General features: G+C 43.7%; 1 protein-coding gene across 1 annotated transcript; it reads left to right on the plus strand.

Annotated features, from left to right (window-relative positions):
- Nucleotides 1-165: 165 nt before the first annotated feature.
- Nucleotides 166-21,158, plus strand: LOC109937010 (steroid 17-alpha-hydroxylase/17,20 lyase). Its single transcript, XM_020535632.2, has 8 exons — nt 166-536; nt 6,618-6,756; nt 8,270-8,499; nt 8,705-8,791; nt 10,754-10,963; nt 12,305-12,474; nt 16,154-16,257; nt 19,027-21,158. The coding sequence occupies exons 1-8, from the start codon at nt 225-227 to the stop codon at nt 19,293-19,295; spliced, it is 1,521 nt and encodes a 506-aa protein (XP_020391221.1). The 5' UTR covers nt 166-224; the 3' UTR covers nt 19,296-21,158.
- Nucleotides 21,159-21,472: the final 314 nt, after the last annotated feature.

Raw genomic sequence — 21,472 nt, forward strand, 5'->3', positions numbered from 1 at the left:
TGGCTGAGGTGGGGTGTAGGGGTATGAGAATGGTAGAATCTTAGGGTCTGGGGGAAATGGGATTGGCTGAAGTGGTGGGGTGGGGGCAAGATGAAAAATGTGCTGAGTTGAGAATTATTTCGCAAAGCAGAGGAATTATCTCACCAGCGATATGAAGTGCGCGGCACATAAAAAGGCTGCGCCCTATCCCCCTCGGATCTATTGCAGGGAAGCGCAGCTTCACAATGAACCTGCTAGCAGCTGTCCTCATTCTCAGCGTGGCCTTGTTGATCTTCACTTTGACCCAAATCGCTCGGGCCAGGCGGAATGCAGGCAAGACCCCGAAGAGTTTGCCATCGTGGCCACTGATCGGGAGTTTGCTGAGTTTGAGAAGTGATCTACCACCTCACCTTCTGTTCCAGAAACTCCAGAAATCATATGGGAGCATGTTTTCCTTCATGCTAGGCTCCCATTATGTGCTGGTGATCAACAACTACGAATATGCTAAGGAAGTCCTGCTGAAAAAGGGCAGAATCTTTGCGGGGAGACCCAATATGGTAAGCTTTTCGAACGAGAATATTATTTTTGCATTTGCATCGTTCAGACTATTCAGTGATTTATTGCTTTTAATGTCACAGGCAATCTCCGATGTGTAACGAAATTAATTTGCAGGTACGCGATGGTTGTCTTGTTTAAAGAGTTTGGGTTGTGTTTTTGCATACTGTTCCTCGGCAAAAAAAAATCGACTGGCTCCTGTTGAATTTAACCTGCGGTAAAATAGGAAAGTAACGGGACCTGTTCGCTTATTGTCTTGTGGTGACTTTGACTGTCCTCATTGACATTCAGAAGCACAGCCCCAAACCTTCAATATGCCTAAACTCACCACTTCTGGATTTGCTAAGGCTTCTCGTTTTACTCTGCAAAATCCCGAGGAACAGGACATTCGGCGCTACTAGCCCTTGAATCTTGTCCGGGAGCCTCCTCTTGAGCCTTCTATTGCCCCCATCTCTCTCTCTCTCTCTCTCTCTCGCTAGCCCTCTGTCTCCTTTGGGTGTCTACCTGCACCGACTGGCTTTGACTGTCCTTGTGTGTAAGTGCGCTCCAGGCTGCACAGTATGTGATTAATACCAGGAAGCAGTGTGCGAATAACATTCTATAGCAGCACACAGAAACCACAGCCTATTCACCTCCACACCATCATCTCCCCACTTGCCTTCTTGACAAATCGTCAGTGCTAAGGCTTTCATCGCCTCACTGCTGTCACCTTCCCACATTTGTCCTGTTTGGACTGAGGGGGTCATGGACAGTGGAAAGATTAGATAGCTCTCTTCATATCCCTGCTATCAGTTAGTAGAAATGAGTGGTACAAGTCTAAGCATTCTTTTGACTGAACCTGTGGACTGTTAAACAGTGAGAAATTAATTCAGGTATGGAACAGGGAACTACCTGGTCCAAAGAATCCTGGGGTGAGTTTAGAATTCCTGCCACAAACCTCCCAACAATTCATTCTCTACTCTCTGTTTCTCCACAATCAAAATGTATCTTCTTCCCTCACTCAGTGCCTCCCAGTCAAACTCCTCATCTTTGAACACAATTACAACATACAGCCCAGAAAGAGGCCGTTCAGCCCAACTGATCTAATCCTGTATATGAGCCTCATAAGCTGCTTTCTCCAACTTAATAAACACATCCACCAGTTCCTTTCTTTGATGTGAAACGTAGAAACTAGGATGATGTGGAGGTGCAGGTGTCGGACAAGGTCAGAACAGGTTATAGTCCAGCGGGTTTATTTGAAATCACAAGCTTTCATAGCACTGCCTCGTTGTCAGGTGAATTACCTTCTTCCTTCACTTCACCTGTTAAAGGAGCAGTGCTCCGAAAGCTTGTGATTTTTCAAATAAATTTGTTGAACTATAACCTGGTGTCGTGTGATATCTGACATAGCCTACCCCTGCTCCTAGTTTCTATTATCTTCAGTAATTTGCTCCTACTAGTCTATCATTCTGGCAGTTGCCTAGTTGAAAGCTCACCTATAAGTATTGGGGAGGTCTAAAGAGTGAGATGTCTGTATTGGGCAGAGTGATTGGTGAAGACACATTCTGGCCTCAGCCATCCATTAGTACTTCACAGATCAATCAGAGGTTGGCTGTTCTCCTTGACATCTTCTCTTGATCAGTTGAGTAGTTAGATATCACCTGCCATGCTTTCTGAACCTCTTCTTGTGTACCCTATCACACCACCATGGGACAGGCAAGTTCTGAATGCACTGCAGCCAGAATGGGGAACTCGAACCCCATGCTGCTGACCCTACTCTAATCCTCAGACACACCAGCAATGTGCACGCATGTTGTAGCCTGGAACTGTGAAAAGTGATGGTCAAGGCTCCAATATCTTCCCATCACATGAATGAACAGGAGTTGCTAACGGCCAACTATTGGCGTGTGTTGGAAAGATTCGCAAGTTGATGCCAGGTCAGGTGCATTATGGACCTTGCACCTTCCTTGGCCACAAAGTCCTGGACTGAAACTCAAACCAGGAGCTTCTGGTTCAGAGGTTACCACTGCACACCATGGGAGCCTGCTCCTGACCCTTGGCTTATTGTCCAATGATGCTGTATGGAAGTGTGTTCAGTGCACACAATATTAATAGTTTTTTTTAAAAAAAGCAGGGAGCATTCGTGAAGGGATGCATACTTCTCTCCAACTGCCATGCCGGGTTGGCAGTAGATGCAGTTTTTGCAGCATCACAAAAATTCTGTCTCTGAACAAGATGAAATGTTTGCCATTTAATGTTTAATTTGGATAAATATGAGGTGCTGTTTTTTGGAAAGGAAAATCAGGGCAGGACTTGCGCGCTCAATGTAGGGTCCTGGGGAGTGTTGCTGAGCAAAGAGACCTTGGAGTGCAGGTTCATAGTTCCCTGAAAGTGGAGTCAAAGGTAGATTGGGCGTTGAAGAAGGTGTTTGGTACGCTTGCCTTTATTGGTCAGTGCATTGAGTGTAGGAGTTGGGATGTCATGTTGCAGCTTTACAGAACATTGGTGAGGCCACTTTTGGAATACTGCATGCAATTCTGGTCTCCCTACTATATGAAGGATGTTGTGAAACTAGAAAGGGTTCATAAAAGATTTAACAAGGATGTTGCCAGGGTTGGAGGGTTTAAGCTATAGGGAAAGGCTGAATAGGCTGGAGCTATTTTCCCTGGAGCATTGAAGGCTGAGGGCTGACCTTATTGAGGTTTATAAAATCATGAGGGACATGGATAGGGTAAACAGACAAGGTCTTTTCCCCAGAGTGAGGGAGTGAAAAACCTAGAGGGCATAGATTTAGGGTGAGAGGGAAAGATTTAGAAGGGATCTAAGGGGCAACTGTTTCATGTGGAGGGTGGTGCGTGTATGGAATGAGCTGCCAGAGAAAGTGGTGGAGGCTGGTACAATTACAACATTAAAAGGCACCTTGATGTGTATATGAATAGGAAGGGTGGCACGGTGGCTCAGTGGTTAGCACTGCTGCCTCCAACATCAGGGACCTGGGTTCAATTCCATCCTCAGGCAACTGTCTGTGTGGAGTTTGCACATTCTCACCATGTCTGTGTGGGTTTCCTGTGGGTGCTCTGGTTTCCTCCCACAGATGCACAGGCTAGGTGGATTGGCTGTGGGAAATTGCCTGTAGTGTTCAGGGATGTGTAGATTAGGTGACTTGTAGGAGGATGGGTCTGGGTGGGATACTCTGAGGGCCAGTGTGGACTTGTTGGGCTGAAGAGCCTGTTTCAACACTGGAGAGATTCTGATTCTAATTCTAAAAGTAATCTAATAAGGAAGGGTCTAGATGGATATGGGCCAAATGCTGGTAAACAGGACTAGATTAAGTTATGATATCTGGTCAGCATGGATGAATTGGACCAAAGGGTCTGTTCCATGTTGTATATCTCTATGACATTTTAACTTATTTCTCTATTTCTGTAACTAAGATTTTGTACCTAAGATGGTGGTATGTGCGGCAACATTGTACACTTTTCACTGTACTCTTGTACCCTATAGTTGAGTACACGTGACAATAAAATCTAAATCTAAAATGAATCGAAAAAACACACACATTTGAACAAAACTGAAACCAGTCTCATTTTGTATTAATGTAGGCCAGACATCAGGTTATTGCCCAACAGGTTTATTTGAAAACACAAGCTTTCGGAATATTGCTCCTTCATCTAGATTATGTTTAGATATGATACCGAGGCATACAAGGCTATGGGCCAAGTGCTGGAAAAAGGGCATAGAATAGTTATGTGGTTGTCTTTGACTGGCGTGGATGTGATGGGCAAAAGGGCATTTTTCTGTGTTGTAGATCTCAATGACTCTAACTATACTACTATCTACATGAGTCCCACCTTCCTGTATGAGGCCCTTAGCCTTGAATATTATGATGGTTCAAGTGCTTATCCAAGTCCTTTTTGAAAAAGTTGAGGTTTCCTGCCTCAACTCTCCTCCCAGGCAGTTAATTCCAGACCCCAATCACCCTCTGGGTGAAACAAGCTTTTCCCTCAAAAGTGAATGGGAGTAGGAGGAGGCCATTCAGCTCACTATGCCCATATCAGCTCATTACCGAGTGGCAATCTCCTGCTTTATCTTCATACCCTTGCATCTAACTTTTATCTAAATAGTTATTCAAAGCCCTCTTGAATTCCTCAATTGAACCTGGCTCCACCAAACTTTCAGGCAGCGCATTCCAGACCCAAACTATGTGCGGAGAGAAAAGGGTTTTCCTCACTTCACCATTCACTACTTTTGCAAATCACCTTAGCTTTACACTTTGTTGTTCTTGTTACTTTAATGAGCAGAAACCATTTCTCTCTGCCTACTTTTGCTTCTGACTTTGGAAACTCTATCAGATCTCCTCTCAGCCACCTTCTCTCCAGGGACAACAGTCCCAACTTCTTCAATTCATTCTCATCACTGAAGTTCGTCATTCCTGGAACCATTCTTGTAAACTGCTTGTGCACCCCCTCCAATATATATTATTATTTTCCTATAATATGCCACCCACAAATGTACACAGTATATTCCAGCTGAGGTCTAACAAGCACCTTGTAGAAATTCAATATCACCTCCTTTCTCTTCTACTGTGTCCCTGTTAATAAAAGCAAGTACATAATATGCTTGATTTATTGTTCACTCTACCTATCCTGCCACTTTCAATAATCTGTGCCCATCTACACCCAGATCCCCATGCCCCTGCACCCCACTTGGAGTTGTACCCCCTATTTTGTACTGCCGTTCAATGTTCTTCCTACCAACATACATTACCTCCCATTTCTCTGCATTGAGAGTCATCTGTCACCTATCCACCCCACTCCACCAACTTGTTTGTGTCCTTCTAGAGTTCTACACTGTCCTCCTCTCAACTTAGAATTCTTCCAGGTTTCATTTCATCTGCAAACTATGACATTTCCCTCCACACACCAAGATCTAAATTGTGAATATATACCACGAAAAGCAAGGGTCTCAATATCGACTGTGTGACACTCCACTACAGACCTTCCTCCAGCCTGAAAAATACCCATTGTTAATTGCTCTCTGTTTCATATCACTCAGCCAATTTTCTGTTCATGTAGCTGCTTATCCTTTTATTTCATGAGCTATAACTTCCTCACGAGTCTGTTGAGTGTCACTGTATCAAACACCTGAAAATCCATTCAAAGTTTTGGCAAAGATCTGCAGCTCGGGTTGTGGGTGAGGTTGTTGACTTGCTCGCCGAGCTGGCTTGTTTTTGTTCAGACGTTTTGTCACCATGCTAGGTAACATCATCAGTGGAGCCTCCGATAAGCAATGTTATTCTATTCCGCTGGGAATTTATACTGTCCGGTCCGTTATGGTGAGTATTGTCATTTCCGGTTTTGATCTGTATGGGTTTGTATATGGGGTCCAATTCTATATGTTTGTTGACTGCAATACGGGTGGAGAACCATGCCTCTAGGAATTCCGTGCGTGTTTACGTTTGGACAAAGTAACTTTGGACAAGTGGGACGAGGTAACCGTAGTAGCCCAAGCCAAACATAAACACGCATGGGAATTCCTAGAGACATGCAATCAACAAACACATAGAATTGGACCTCATATACAAACCCATACAGATCAAAACCGGAAATGACACTACTCACCATAACGGACCGGACAGTATAAATTCTGAGCGGAGTAGAATAACGTCGTTTCATCGGAGGCTCCACTGATGATGTTACCTAGCATGGTGATGAAACATCTGAACGAGAACAAGTCAGCTCGGCGAGCAAGTCAACAACCTCACCTGAAAATCCATGTACACCACCAACAGTGTTACCATGGGGCCTTTGTTACCTCTTCAGAAATCCTACAGCAGGTTAGTTTAACACAATTTCCCCTTCAGAAATCCATACTGCCTCTTCCTAATCGACCTACTGATCTGGTAAGACTGTGATGACATTATCCCTTTACAATGTCACAGAACCTTCTAACTCCTTCTATCTCCCGTTTCTCCTCCTCTTACAGCTCATGAGGTACACTTTTTTTACTTTTGACAACCCATCACAACCCTCGACTCTCCCAGGATCATTACAATGCAATGTTTAAATGTTACAGCAAACCAATAATATCTTTTCTCTGTTCAGGTGACTACCAACCTGCTCTCCAGAGGTGGGAAAGATATTGCATTTGGAGACTACAGCCCCAGCTGGAAGTTTCACAGGAAGCTTGTTCATTCAGCTATATACCTGTTTGGTGATGGATCTGCATCTTTAGAGAGAATGAGTGAGTATGTGCAACAGTTGTGCACCAGAAATTCCTTCAGACTCCCCTGATGGTGCAATATGTTTGACAGTGAGCGATGTGTTCACTGACACAAGCAAGTTTCTTGATGTCATTGAGTCAGTGGAGTTGGCTTAATCAAGTCTACACTTTTTAAAAAAACATTAAGTGGAGTAGACAGTCTTTGGTAGGGCACTGTAACAGAAAGGCAAAAAGTTAATGGAAATTAATTGCAATTAAATGAATGTATTATTGCCCAGAGTGATGATGATGTATGCCAATCATGAAATTTGAACCGTCCTACGTTTGCTTGAATTAGAGAAACTTAGGCAGTGCTCCTGCTCATTTGCATTATCCACAGCTGCAAGTGAGTGTTTTTTAAAAAATAAAAAATTCATTCATGGGATCACTGTCTAGGCCAACATTTATTATCCAGAAGGCAGTTGAGTCCTCATCACTGTGAGGAAGAGCAGCTCATCATCAGATACATAATTCCAAGCTATTATGGAATTCAAATTCCACCATCTGCCCATGGCAGGATTTGAACCCGAGTCCCCAGAACATTAGGGTCTGTGGATTAATAGTCTAGCGATAATACCACTAGGTCATTACCACCCTGTGATAAGGTGCAAGTGAACTGCTTGCTGCTCCTGCTTTGCTACATAGTTTCATGTGTGAATAACAACCAACTGGCCTGAAATACCAGAAAATAAATAAACAACACCAGCACAACGGACCTGATGAATTGGCAATATCTTTACGAGTTTGGAAGCAAAAGGTGACGGTGTAGAACAGTTTGATACAGCAGCCCCAAGCAGAATGAAATTAGTTTTGCAGAAAGTTGTAAAACCATTCATTTCTGGTGTGACTTTAGGGCACAGGAGACTGGCAGAGTCACTCTCTTGGCAGCATGACTGGCCCTCTGAAGCAGAAGGCACAGTGTTTTAAGAGCTACTTCTGAACTTGTCAGCCAGGGAACGAATGTTCATATGATAAGCAGTTAACAAAATCCAAGACGCACCAAGTCAGGTGGATTGGCCATATTAAACTGTCCACACTGTTCAGGGATGTGCAGGCTAGGTGGATTAACCATGGGAAATGCAAGGTTACAGGGATGGGATGGGGGGAGTGGGTCTTAGTGGGATGCTGTTTGGAGGGTCTGTGCAGAACTCGATGAGCTGAATGGCCTGCTTCCACACAGTAGGGATTCTATGATTCTTAGTGTGGAGAGCCATGAGGGTGAAGAAATAAGTGAGGAGATAGATCCTTCATGAGGATGTAACCAGGAATGAAGGTGAACAAGAGAGGAAACAAACAGGAACCAAGAGGAAAGCCAACTTGAAGTTTCGCTGTTCTCTCCAATAGGATTGCCTTTTGTTTCTTCTCCTTTTGGTTTTGAAGCAATAAGGTGAAAAACCAAATTTCTACCTTGCTTCATTCCGAAAACGTTATCTCATGTTATGGCAGTGCTGGCTCAAGTGACCATTTTTCTCTTTTTTGGATTGGTGGTGAGCAGTTTGCAAAGAAGTGCAATCGATGTGCAGTATGTTTGAACATTACCTTGACTCACCGTTGGATATAATACCTGAGGTGACCCGAGTCATCACCAATGTCACCTGCATGTTGTGCTTCAACTCCAAGTATGAGAAAGAAGATCCAGAGTTTCAGAAGATGCTGGAGTACAGCCAAGGCATTGTGAATACTGTCGGAAAGGATACATTAGTGGACATCTTTCCCTGGTTGCAGGTACTTCGTTCTGAATTGCAACTTCTATTTATAACTTCTTAGACTATTTAGACCCTAATTGAAATAATCTTTGATGGTGGACAATGTTTGGCAACTGTGATTATGGATAGGATGCGAGTAACTGTGACTGTAAATCATTAATGTCTAATTGCAGATCCTGTGGTAATCTCTATCACAGCGTGTCTGTCTGTTAATTCCTTTACAGTTATTTCCCAATGAAGATCTCCACCTTCTGAAACGAAGCATTGCAGCTCGAGACAGTATCCTTCAGAAGAAATTTGAAGACCACAAGGTACTTTGCTGTAGAGCGTAAACCTCCATCTCACTGATGTAATGGCAGTAGTTGAGTGGACGTGTGCTATTGCATGTGGCGCGTGTTTGCGTATCGGTCAGCAATGGTCAACGGGTGCAGAATTGTAAACCAACCCTCCTTCCCTGTCCCATTGGTGGGAGGGTGGGGTTGTAAAATACAATAGCTGCATTCCAAAGTTTCAATAGGGATGTAAGGAGAGCGTGGTGGGAATCTGGAACTCACTACCTGTAAGAGATAGAGGCAAGAGCTTTCATAACATTTAAGAAGTATTTAGATGCGCACTTGCGATGCCAAGGCATACAAGGCTATGGGCCACGTGCTGGGAAATGGGAGTAGAATAGTTAAGAAATAAAACCTGAAAGAACTGCGGATGCTGTAAATCAGAAACAAAAACAGAAGTTGCTGGAAAAGCCCAGCAGGTCTGGAAGCATCTGTGGAAAGAAATCAGAGTTAACGTTTTGAATCAAATTGAGGAGGGTTACTCCATTTCTGAAGAAGGGTCACGACCTGAAATGTCAGCTTTCCTGCTCCTCTGATGTTGCCTGGCCTGCTGTGTTTTTCCAGCTCCAGACTGTTATCTCTGATTCATGAAGACACTGTCTTCATCAAGGGAAGAGCATTCTGTTAGCTAACGGGACTTGGTAACTCACTTCACATTTTCTTACCGATATTAATTTGTGTCCCTTGGCATCATTCCACAATGTGTACAAGCATTCTTATTGGTTGGTGGTAGTGCTCCTCCCAGACGATTAGAATCAAGTCTCCCTGCCAAGGAGGTGTATCATAACACAACTGAAAGAGTTGATTAATTTTCTTTATACAGGTTACAGTGTGAAACACCTTTTTCCACCCCCCTCCAAGGGCAGGAAGTGAACATGGTCATTCCCAAGGCTTTGTTTCTCACCATGCTGCTTACCCAATGAATATATTCCATTCTAATGGGAACCCTATAGTTCAGTTGGCTAGACAGCTGGTTTTACAATGAAAGGTGCCACCAATTGCATGGGTTCAATTCGTGGTACCAGCTGAGGTCTGTGTAAAGGTCCCGCCCTCAACCTTACCTGAGGCATGGTCACCATCAGGTTAAACTCACCACTAGTCATCTCTCCCTAATGCGACAACAGAACCAGGATGATTTTATATTGTTATTGTATTATACCCCATTCACCAGGTTTAGTGGCTTGGATTTAGGACCCCTGGAGCACACAAACCCTTTGGCTTTCTCCGCTGTGTTTCTCTACAAGCTCCCTTTGCATCCAATTCATCCCAGTGATCGCAAAATAAGGCATTGATCTGACCTTGAAATGGCTTTCTCCATAATATCACCAGGTATTCATCCTGGTGTGATAGAGGAAATGCTATCAGTTTTCATGTTTCATTGAACTCCTTAGTCATGGAGATGCACAACAGGGACACAGACCCTTTGGTCTAACTCATCCATGCCAACCGGATTATCCTAAATTAATCTAGTCCCGCTTGCCTGCATTTGGTCCATATCCTTATAAACCCTTCCTATTCATGAACTCATCCAGATACCATTTACATGTTGTAATTGTACCCGCCTCCTCTAGCAGCTTATTACACACACGCACCACCCCCTGATTATACCTGTATGTCCTTGCTCTGGAATTTGGGTTTAACTTGAAGCAGTTCTCGAGTGTAAATGTGTTTGTCTACCGTGTAAAGCTCTCCTCATGCATTCAGCTCTTTTGACTAAAATAAGTCCAAAGTTTTCCTCATGGCTCCATCCTTTGATACAGCAGAGCCACATTGAAGCTTTTCTCTGTCCACTTCTGCAGGACCTCGGCTTTTACTCTTGCTCCGTGTTGAATGTAAAAATCAAATCAAGGTCCGTCCACAATCTGTACATATCCAGGGGGCTCTTTTATGAACAGCCAATCACTTACGTGATCTCTTTCTCTGCTCCAAACCACTTTCCAGGCGAATTACAGCAGTGACTCTATAAAGGACTTGCTTGATGTTTTGATCAAAGCCAAGATGAATGCAGAGAATAATAACAGCTCCAAGTATGAGGAAAGACTGACAGATGACCATCTGCAAATGACCGTGGCAGATATTTTTGGAGCGGGGGTGGAGACCACATCTATAACCCTCGCATGGACAATTATTTACCTGCTTCACTGTCCTGAGGTAAAATAAACGGCGAGGCGATGGCCTAGTGGTATTATTGCTGGACTATTAATCCAGAGAACCAGATAATGTTCTGCGGACCCGGGGTTCGAATCCTGCCAGGGCAGATGGTGAAATTTGAATTCAATAAAATATATGCAATTGAGAGTCTAATGATGACGGTGAATCCATTGTCAATTGTTGGAAAGCCCCATCTGGTTCACTAATGTCCTTTAGGGAAGGAAACTGCCATCCTTACCTGGTCTGGGCCTACATGTGACTCTAGACCCACAGCAATGTGGTTGACTCTTAACTGCCTTCTGGGCAATTAGGGATGGGCAATAAATGCTGCCTAGCCAGCAATGCCCTCATCCTGTGAATTTTAACAAATACTCTAATTTAAGTATGCAACAGGGATTAGAGAGTTACAGATCTCCCAGTGGATGGTCAGGTCAATGTAAAGTTTGGGTAGCCTCCACAATCACAATTACATGTTAATATTAGGATTTACAGGGCTAATTGAAGAAAACTGGAGAAAAATTCATTTTGGAACATTAGCACAGAATAGATGTCTCCCTTTGCAGCTCCCTTTAACACTGCTGCGAAATTTCTTAACAAGTGGCCATAATGGGAAGCTGCTTCAGCGAATTACATTTTGGATATGGTTTCTTTTGGAAGTGTGTTTCTTTTAAGCAAAGTGAAATGTATTTTAATCTGGATTTGTTTATCCCCATACATTCACTGTAAAATTAGCCCTTCTTAACTTTACTATATGCACTCATATACAAAGCACAACCATGTATAGAAACTCACACACAAACACTGAAACATGCACTAGTGTACCCTCACATTCACACAAAGATACACATACTCACTGACACGCACCCACGCTGACAAACAAACAGATGCACAAATAGGCACCTACAGACAGACACATATTCATACAACTACATATACAGGCACAGACACTCATACCACAAGTACAGTCATCCACATATACAGTCACCCACAGACACACACACGATGTACACACTAGTCATCTACAGACAGATCCACAGACATGCACACAGATACACACAAACACAAGTACAGTCATGTACAGACAGACTCACATGCACACAATTATATGTACAATCACAAATAACAGGCAGATGTGTACACACACACATTCTCATGTTTCCCATGGCAGTGATTTGAGGAATATGTTGTCTCCTAATAGTTGCCTACTTCAGAAGTCCTTCACTATAACTAAAAAACATGAAAGGATACCTTGTGAAAGGTACTGTTTGGTCGCTTTTTCAGTCACTTGGTATTTAAACCAGTAAGATAGCTGAACAATGTGGCCCATTGTTTACACCACAGGTACAGAAAAAAATACAAGAAGAAATTGATAGCAAAGTTGGATTAAACAGGACTCCTCAACTGAGTGATAGAAGAAACATGCACTTTCTCAATGCAACTATCAGCGAAATCTTACGGATCCAGCCAGTCTCACCTCTCCTACTTCCACATGTGGCTCTGGCAGACTCCAGGTAAACATCTCTGAAAGAAGGGTCTAAGCCCAAAACATCGGCCTTCCTGCTCCTCTGATGCTGCTTGGCCTGCTATGTTCATCCAGCTCTACACCTTGTTATCTCAAACGTCTCTCCAGTTCTTCACTGGGAACATAGGAACAGAAGAATGCCACTCAGCCCCTTGAATATGTCCTATCATTCAATTAGATCCTTGCTGATCTGTAAGGTTGCTTCCATTTTACATTGGTATTTCTTGTGAATTACCCTGATGAGTGCAAGATGAAAAAAAGTTTCTTTTAGCAGGACTCCCATTCTGTATGATCAAATGACTGTTTGTTTGTTTGCTACAATTCCTCAACGGTTAACATGAAAAATTAAACTTAAATGAATTATTCTGGTTGGCTTCATATCCCTGAAAGCCCCTAACTACGAAAAATATCAATCTCAGTTTTTAAATTTTTCACTTGAGCCACAGCCCATACAGTTTTTGAAGGAGAGTCCCATTTTGTTATGAGTGAAGAACTACTTCCTGACGTCGCTCCCGACTGATTTCGCTATCAGATGTGCAGTAAACTTGGGTGACATTTTACATACTCAGATATTCCCATACATGCATGCTGCATTCCTTTATATGGGGGTGGGAGGTTTGTTAGCACAGGTGGCTGGACGGCTAGAATGCATAGCACCATTATCATCATCATCGGCAGTCCCTCGCAGGCGAGGGTGACTCTCCTCCACCCTCAGAGTGAGTCTGTAGATGGCTGTATGGACCACTGTGCCTATTGTAGGCGCTGTTATACTTGGGGAAGAAGATGGTCCCGGGAAGGGGTGGGTGTGGCAGCGCGCTCCTTTCGCTGTTCATGCCCGGCTTCTGCTTTTTCCCAACAGCAAGTCTCGAGGTTCTCGACACCTTCCCGGATGCCCCTCCTCCACTTTGAATGGTCCCGGGTCAGTGATTCCCAGGTGTCTATGGGAATGCCGCACCTCACCGGTGAGGCCTTGAGGGTATCACTGAAGTGCTTCCTCTGTCTACACTTGGGGCTCACCTGCCATTTCGAAGCTGGGAGTAGAGCTCCTGCTCGGGAAGGCTTGTTTTGGTCACGCTCAGCCCATCATAGCCGATCGAGGGCGGCCAGTGCCTCGATACTGGGGATGTTGGCCTGGTCGAAGCCGCTGGTGTTGATGTGTTTTTCCTCCCAGCAGATTCGCAGGATCTTGGACACGCAGCGTTGGTGGTGTTGCTCCAGTGCGTTGAGGTTCTGTTGTAGACAGTCCACACCTCAGAGCCATATAGGCAGGCAGGAAATGTGTAGCAGAATAGTGCCAACAGCACAGACTCTCTACTAGGAGTTAGCCTCCTCACCTTGCCCTGTACAGCATAGCATAAGCTACGATGAGGACAGTGAGGACAATACACGGGACAAGAGAGAGCGAGAGATAAAGAGAGAGGTTCCTTCATGTTAACCATTGAGGAATTGTAGCAAACAGTCATTTGATCATACAGAATGTGAGTACTGCTAAAAGAAACTTCTTTTCATCTTGCTCTTATCAGCGTAATTCACAAGAAATACCAATGTAAAATGAAAACAGCCTTTAAGAATTACACTGACAACACAATTAAGATTGTCAATCAGACACAAAATGTGGTGTACTTGTGGCATGCTGGAAGCCATGTGTATTAATACACATGAAAACAGAAAGAACTGCATCCTCTTGCAACTCAACAAAACAAGTTCATTCCTCAGGGTAATCAGGGCCATCTGCCTGGCTCCAATTTAACAAAGCTTGGCAGTTAACTGTCACTCATTCTGTAACTGGTACATTTTCCAGAGAACTCTCTACCAATCAGAATCCACTTGCCAACCAATCTGCACTCTTTGTTTCCATTTGGTTTGGTATTCTTGCAAAGTTCCCTAATGAGTGCAAAATGAAAAGCTGTGACAATATATCCCCTTTTTTTTTTAGCACTACTCAAATGCAAAACACGAAGGTTCTAGCACTGATCCTTGGGTTACCACTGGTCACATTCTGCCAATTAGAATTGTACAATGGTTATGATGCGAAAGGAGACCAGTCAAAACAAATGTGCTAATGCTAGCTTTCTATAAGAGGAATTCAGCTCATCTAAACCCCTCACCTTTTTACTGTAGCCCTGCAAATATTTTCTCTTCCAAAAGTTATCCAATTCTCCTTTGAAATCTACAATTGAATATGTATCCATATAGTGTTAGGCAATGCATTTCAGATCCTAAACAGTTATTGTGTAAAACATCTTTGTTCATCTTGTCCCTGCTTCTTTACCTTCCACCTCCCTATCTGCTGTGTCCAGCCTCTTCATGATTGTGAACATCTCTATCAAACACCTCTCAACTTTCTCTTCACTGAGAACAGCCTCAGTTTTACCAATCTATCCATGCAAGTCCAATTAATTTGGCGTATATGTTCATTATTCTGATGTTTCCCACATGTTTAAATCTCTTCAGTAATTCTTTAACTTCCAAAATTGATTTTATAAAGCTACATGCCTGGACAGTTGGACACTTCTAAATATCAGTAATGTTCATGCCTGATATCCAGGCAATTCCCTGGGTTGCAAATGGGTTCTGTTCACAAGTTGATTTGTATGCAAGTCAGAACGCAATGCAAGACAATATAAAGGAGCCTTTTATAGGTACAGGCAGTGCTTGCATTTCGGATCTTTAAAATTACACCCTGTATGAGATCATGTTTGTAAGTCAGACGTCCATAAATCAGGGAGCCCTGTATTCTGAAAGCCAAAATATAGTTCAAGAAAAGGGATGTATTGCACGAGGAAAGTAAACCAAACTTAATGTTAATTCTACCTGTTGCAAACACAATATTATAAATATTTTTGTTAACTGCACAGACAAATGCTGAGTTTAGGTCACTGTTCCAGAAGAACTTGCTGACCTTTTTGTTAAAAGAAAACTTTCACAAAAGTGACCAATATCTATTGGTTACTATTTTGAAATGAAATTATGAAAATGGCATTTACATATGGATAGAAATCATACACCTTTCATCATGATAAGTAACCTCTGAGACAGACAGTTCTAAATTGAGATCCCATCCCAAAGACTTGAGCATCTAATCCAGTGCAGTTTTGATGCAGTGATACCAGCGGTGAGTTCAGTTCCTGCTTCAGTTGAGGTTACCATGTAGGATTCTCCTTCTCAACCTTGTCCCTCATCTGAGGTGTGGTGACCCTCAGGTTTCTCTCTCTAATTAGAGCATGCAGCTATGGTCCAGTAGAACTATGGTGACTTTACTTATTGACAGAAACATTTCTTTTAGATAAAACCCAGGTCCAATTGGCTGTCTTAGGTAAATATAAATGTTCCCTTAACACAATTCAAAGAAGAACAGGACGGCTCGGCCAAGACTAATCTCTCAACTAACATCAATAGAGAGCAGGTTAGCTGATGGTTTATCCCATTGCTGCTTGTGGGAGCTTGCTATGCAGAAACTGCCTGCTGTGTTTCCTACATGACAACAGTGGCACCGGTTCAAAAGTACTTCATTGTCTGTAAAACAAGCTGGGAGATGCCAACGTTGTCAAAGGCACTATGTCACTGCAAGTCTTTCTCCTGTTCTTTCCAATAGGCTGTCATTTGAAACAAAATTCTCAGCCTTTAAGGTAGAATTTTAACACCAATTGCAATCTCTTGATTTCTAGTATTGGTGAATACACAGTCCCCAAAGGTACTCGTGTCATCATCAACCTCTGGGCTATTCATCACAATGAACAGGAATGGGAAAATCCAGATGCCTTTGATCCAGGTGAGAGCTTTGTAACATTACAACTTTGTGGGAGAGGGTGATCTCGGAGTAATGATCCAAAGATCCAGGTTAATGCTCTCAACATGTGGGTTCAGCTAGAAATAATATTCAATGAATGAGCCAGCAATTGGAAGCTAGCCTCAGTGATAGCATCATGTGATTGTTGGTAAAAGGCCATTCATTTCACTAACCTCCTTTAGGACATTTTTTGTTGTCTTTTCCTGGGTTGGCCTACATGTGACTCTGGGGCCACAGCAATGTAGCTGACTCTCACCTGCCCTTGGAAATAACTCCACAAGCCACTCTGTTTGTCCTGCCCATTAGCATTGGGCAGCAAATGCTGATCTTACTGGCAAACCCCAGAAGAAAGAAGCATCAAGTTCTATCATCTCCGATCTGAATCACTGCTCCCTTTTTTTTTTGAACAAGTGAGGCAATAATTCTGCTGTTTCTATTTTCTGCTGGACCGACCTTTTATTTCTTTCCTTGTCCAGTGACCACCTCCTTTTTGCCTCACATCCTTATGCCTCCAGCAAAATCTTTTCCCATAATTCCCATTGATTCCAGTCTTGTTAGGACTCCGCAATGCCACACTTGGTCGAATGCAGCCTTGATATCAAGGGCTGTCATTCTCACCTCACCTCTGGAATTCAGCTCTTTTATCCATGTTTGAACCAAGGCTGTAATAAGGTCAGGAGCTGAGTGGCCCTGGCAGAACCCAAACTGGGCGTCACTGAGCAGGTTATTGCTGAGCAGGTGCTGTGTGATAGCGCTGTTACTGACACCTTCCAACACTTTACTGATGATCGAGAGGACATTGATGGGATGATAATTGGCTGGGTTGGCTTTGTCCTGCTTTTGTATACAGGACGCACCTGGGCAATTTTTCACATTGTCAGGTAGATGCCAATGTTGTAACTGTGCTGGAACAGCTTGGCTAGGGGAACACACTTCAGTACTATTGCTGGAATGTTGGCAGAGCCCGTAGCTTTTGTGGTATCCAGTACCTTCAACCATTTCTCGATTTTATGTGGAGTGAATCGAATTGACTGAAGACTGGCATGTGTGGTGCTGGGGACCTCTGGAGGAGGTCAAGATGGACCATCCACTTGGCATTTCTGAAGATTGTTGAAAATGCCTCAGCCTTACCTTTCACTTCATGTCCTCCCTCTGGATGAAAACATCTTTCCTCACATCCCCTTTAAATCTCTTGCCCCTTCCATTAAATTTCCCTGGTCATTGATCCTTCTGCCAAGAGCGAAAACGTCTTTCCTGTCTACCCTACCTAAGCCCCTCATCAATTTATACATCTCAATCATGTCCTCCCTACAGAATCCTAGCGTGTCTCATGTGTTTCCTTGCCTTGTTTGTCCTGCCCAAATGCATCACACCACACTTATCCAGATTGAATTTCATTTGCCATGGATCAGCCCATCCATATCCTCCCGTTATCTAAGGCTATCCTCAATGTCTACCACCCTACCAATTGTCACGTCATCCACAAAACTTACTGATAAATTCTAGTGTAAACCGTTTCTATATACCAAAAGCAGCAAAAGCCCAAACACTTATCCCTGCAGACATACTCACAGGCTTTCAGTCATGCTCTACCCCTCTACCATCACCCTCTGCTTTCTGCCACTCGGCCAATTCTGGATTCGATTAACCAAATGTATAGCTATCCCTTGGGCTCTTACTTCGCTGTCAATCTGCCGTGTGGGAAGTTCTCAAAAACCTCGCTGAAATCCAAGTAGACTACGTGGAATGCATTGCCCTCCTCTACACAACTGGTCACCTTTTGAAAAATTCAGTCAAGTTGGTTAGATATGCCCTCCCTGTTAACAAGACTGTGTTCACAGTTCTTCTTTAATGCCCGTCTCTCCGAGTGCAGATTAATTCTTTCCCTCGGAATTGCTCCCAATAGTTTGCTCACCACTGGGGTTAGGCTGACTGGCCCGTACTTTCCTGGTTTATCCCTTGTTCCCTTCTTGATTAACAGTACGACATTGGCTGTCCTTAGTCCTCTGGCACTTCTGTGGCCAGAGAAGAATTGAAAATTATTGCCAATGCCACTGCTATTTCCTCCCTTGCCTCACTCAGCAGCCTGGGATTCATTTCATCCAGGAGACTGCAAATGCTGGAAGCTAGAGTCAATAAATGTGGAGCTGGAAAAGACAGCATCTGTGGAGCAGGAAAAGCAAGGTTTTGGGCCAAAACCATTCATCAGGACTTGGGAGGGGGAGGGGGAGGGGGAGGGGTCCCAGAAATAAATAGAGGGTGGGAGTTGGGGCTGGGGGGAGGGTAGGTGGGATGGAGATAGGTGGATGTAGGTATGAGAGTTATTGTGGTTGGTCAATGGGAAGGATGGAGTGGATAGGTGAGTAGGAAGATGGACAGGATGGGGGTGGAGAGATTTTGAAGCTGGTGAAGTCAATATTCAGGCCATTGGGCTGTAAGCTCCCAGGGCAAAATATGAGGTGTTCTTCCTACCAACGCTACATCAACTTCCCACTAGATAAAAAGGAGAGTCTTTTTACACATGGGGGTTATGGTCTGGAGCTTGTTGCATATGCAAATCATTGGAGTGAAGACCGTCAATCCTTTCAAGAGGAAATTGAATGAACGCTTGAGTGAAATAAACTTGCAAGGGATTTATGGGGAGTGGGGATGGTTCTGCAGGGGCTGGTTTGGATACAGTGGGCTGAATGGTCTCTTTCTCTATCATAATGATTATCAAACTTAAAAAAAAACTTTTATTCTCTATTCTAGGCCGGTTCCTGGATAAAGATGGGAAACACATTTACTCGCCTTCCACGAGCTACATCCCTTTTGGTGCCGGAGCCAGGTCTTGTCTTGGAGAGATCCTGGCCAGGATGGAACTCTTCCTCTTCATATCTTGGTTTCTTCAGCGCTTCACTATCAACGTTCCTCCGGGTTATCCCCTGCCAACTTTGAAAGGAAACTTTGGGATTGTCCTACAACCAGAAAAGTTTAAAGTTCAGCTCAAGCTCAGGAAAGCCTGGGAAAATAGCAAGTAACCCAACTGGAGGGCAAAATGGTTGGCCCAGCTGCAACCACTCTTCATAAAACAGCTCCCTGTGATGGGACAATGCAATCAATTGGAAATCTGCTGAGCACCCCATGGGACTACTCTTGCTCCTGTTACATTCTTATCACGTCATCCTGGGCCCCATACCTGCTCAGCATAATCATTTACACATTGCTAGGCACTTCCGTTTAAAAAGTGTGTTCACTCCTGATGTAATTTTTATCCTAGGAGATAGCAAGAACTGCAGATGCTGGAGTCAGAGTCAATACAGTGGGGAGCTGGAGGAACACAGCAGGTCAGGCAGCTTCAGAGGAGCAGGAAAGTTTCGGGTTTACACTCTTCATCAGGACCGTAAACCCGAAACTTTCCTGCCCCTCCGATGCTGCCTGACCTACTGTGTTCCTCCAGCTCCCCACTGTATTGACATAATTTTCATCCTGTTTGGAGTGGCTGGCAAACAGTGAAGCATTGTAAGAATAAGTCATGAGAAGGGCTTTCTGAGTGGCTGAGAGGGGACAGCTTCATGTTAAGGCTAAAGATAGGGTCTACAGAATATTTCACTCTAGGTCTAAGCAGGAAGGTGCTTGGAAGTAACAACACATTTGGGTCAAGTTTTCAGGGATAATTTTGGGATTTGTTCCAGATGTGACCCCTCCTGTCCAAAACCAAATACCACGTCTCTGGAGAGTATCCATTGCTCCATGATATGATATTAATTTCCCCTTCCCTGATTGAAATTGCCCCTTTCGTGTCAGTTTCACACAGTGGGTCTCCATCTCTAGTCTCGAATCAAGTCGCCTAAGTACACTTTATACAGATACCGTTCCTGGCAGCACGTACAATAGACTTCTGTTGGCCTGTGATCAACACAAAACCCACAGATCAGAGATGAAGGCTACTCTGTTCAGAACAATGTTCCCCAAGACAAAATTCTGAGTGAAACTAATTTCGACAAAAGCAAACCCACACTCCTCCCCTTTAGAGGAGGCCAGTGTTCATTGCATATCCTTAATTGCCCTTGAACTCAACGGCTTCTTGGGCCATTTCAGAGGGCAGTTGAGAGTCAACCACATTGCTGTGGGTCTGAAGTGAAGAGGAGGCCAGACTGGGTAGATTTCCTTCCCTAAAGGAAGTTAGTGAACTAGATGAGTTCTAATGACAATTGTTACTGTGTCAATATTAGAGCAGCTTTTTGTTCTAGACTTTTTATGCCTTTTTGCCTCTTCAGAATGTGTAGGTTGTGAGATTTCCTGTTTCGTAAAACATCGTGCCCGTATTAAACTCCCTCTTCAATACAAGCATCTATTGGAGCTTCAAAGAGCCTTTATTGTCCTGGAAAATTACCAGTGTGAATTTTATCAGTAACATAGCTGTTTGTGGCAATGCTTTTATGAACCCATTGACATAATCAGATCAGATTTCTAGACAATGAAGGTTTAGGGTTAGATTGTGTTGCAACAGCACGTTAGATCAAGGGCAATGTAACCAGCACTCTGTCTTTGGGGTATTACTGAAGCTCTGTGTTCAGAGGGACCTCAACCTCTTGTTAGTTCCTGATGAGCCTCCCAGACCCTCCATCCAAACTTTAACTGCGCAGATAGCAGAAATAAAACATTTCTCTATTTTCGTCTGTCTTAGCGCTCTGTTCTCTTCGTTAGGCTAGAGCTACCACAGAAAGCCCTTGGTATAAAAAGTGTATAATGAGTGCATGTTAATATAAATGCTGCAATATTTATAGATTGGAATAACTTTTCTCCTCTGATTAATATACTCGGATGAATGTATTGACAGTAGTTTTGCTGTTCAGGATGTCATACCTTATTCTTTGTATAAAACGAACTTTCCAGATTGATTATTGCAGCCTTTATATATGTTTCTATGTGCTTTTGAATAATTTAGGGCAGCACGGTGGCTCAGTGGTTAGCACTGCTGCCTCACAGTGCCAGAGACCCAGGTTCGATGGCCACCCTTGGGCGACTGTCTGTGTGGAGTTTGCACATTCTCCCTGTGTCTGCGTGGGTTTCCTCCGGGTGCTCTGGTTTCCTCCCACAATCCGAAGATGTGCAGGTTTAGGTGGATTAGCCATGGGAAAGTGCCTGTAGTGTTCAGGGGTCTGTAGATTAGGGTTATAGGGGGAATGGGTCTGGGTGAGATGCTCCAAGGGTT

This window comes from Rhincodon typus, chromosome 20, assembly GCF_021869965.1.
Source record: "Rhincodon typus isolate 14 chromosome 20, sRhiTyp1.1, whole genome shotgun sequence".
Lineage (NCBI taxonomy): Eukaryota > Metazoa > Chordata > Chondrichthyes > Orectolobiformes > Rhincodontidae > Rhincodon > Rhincodon typus.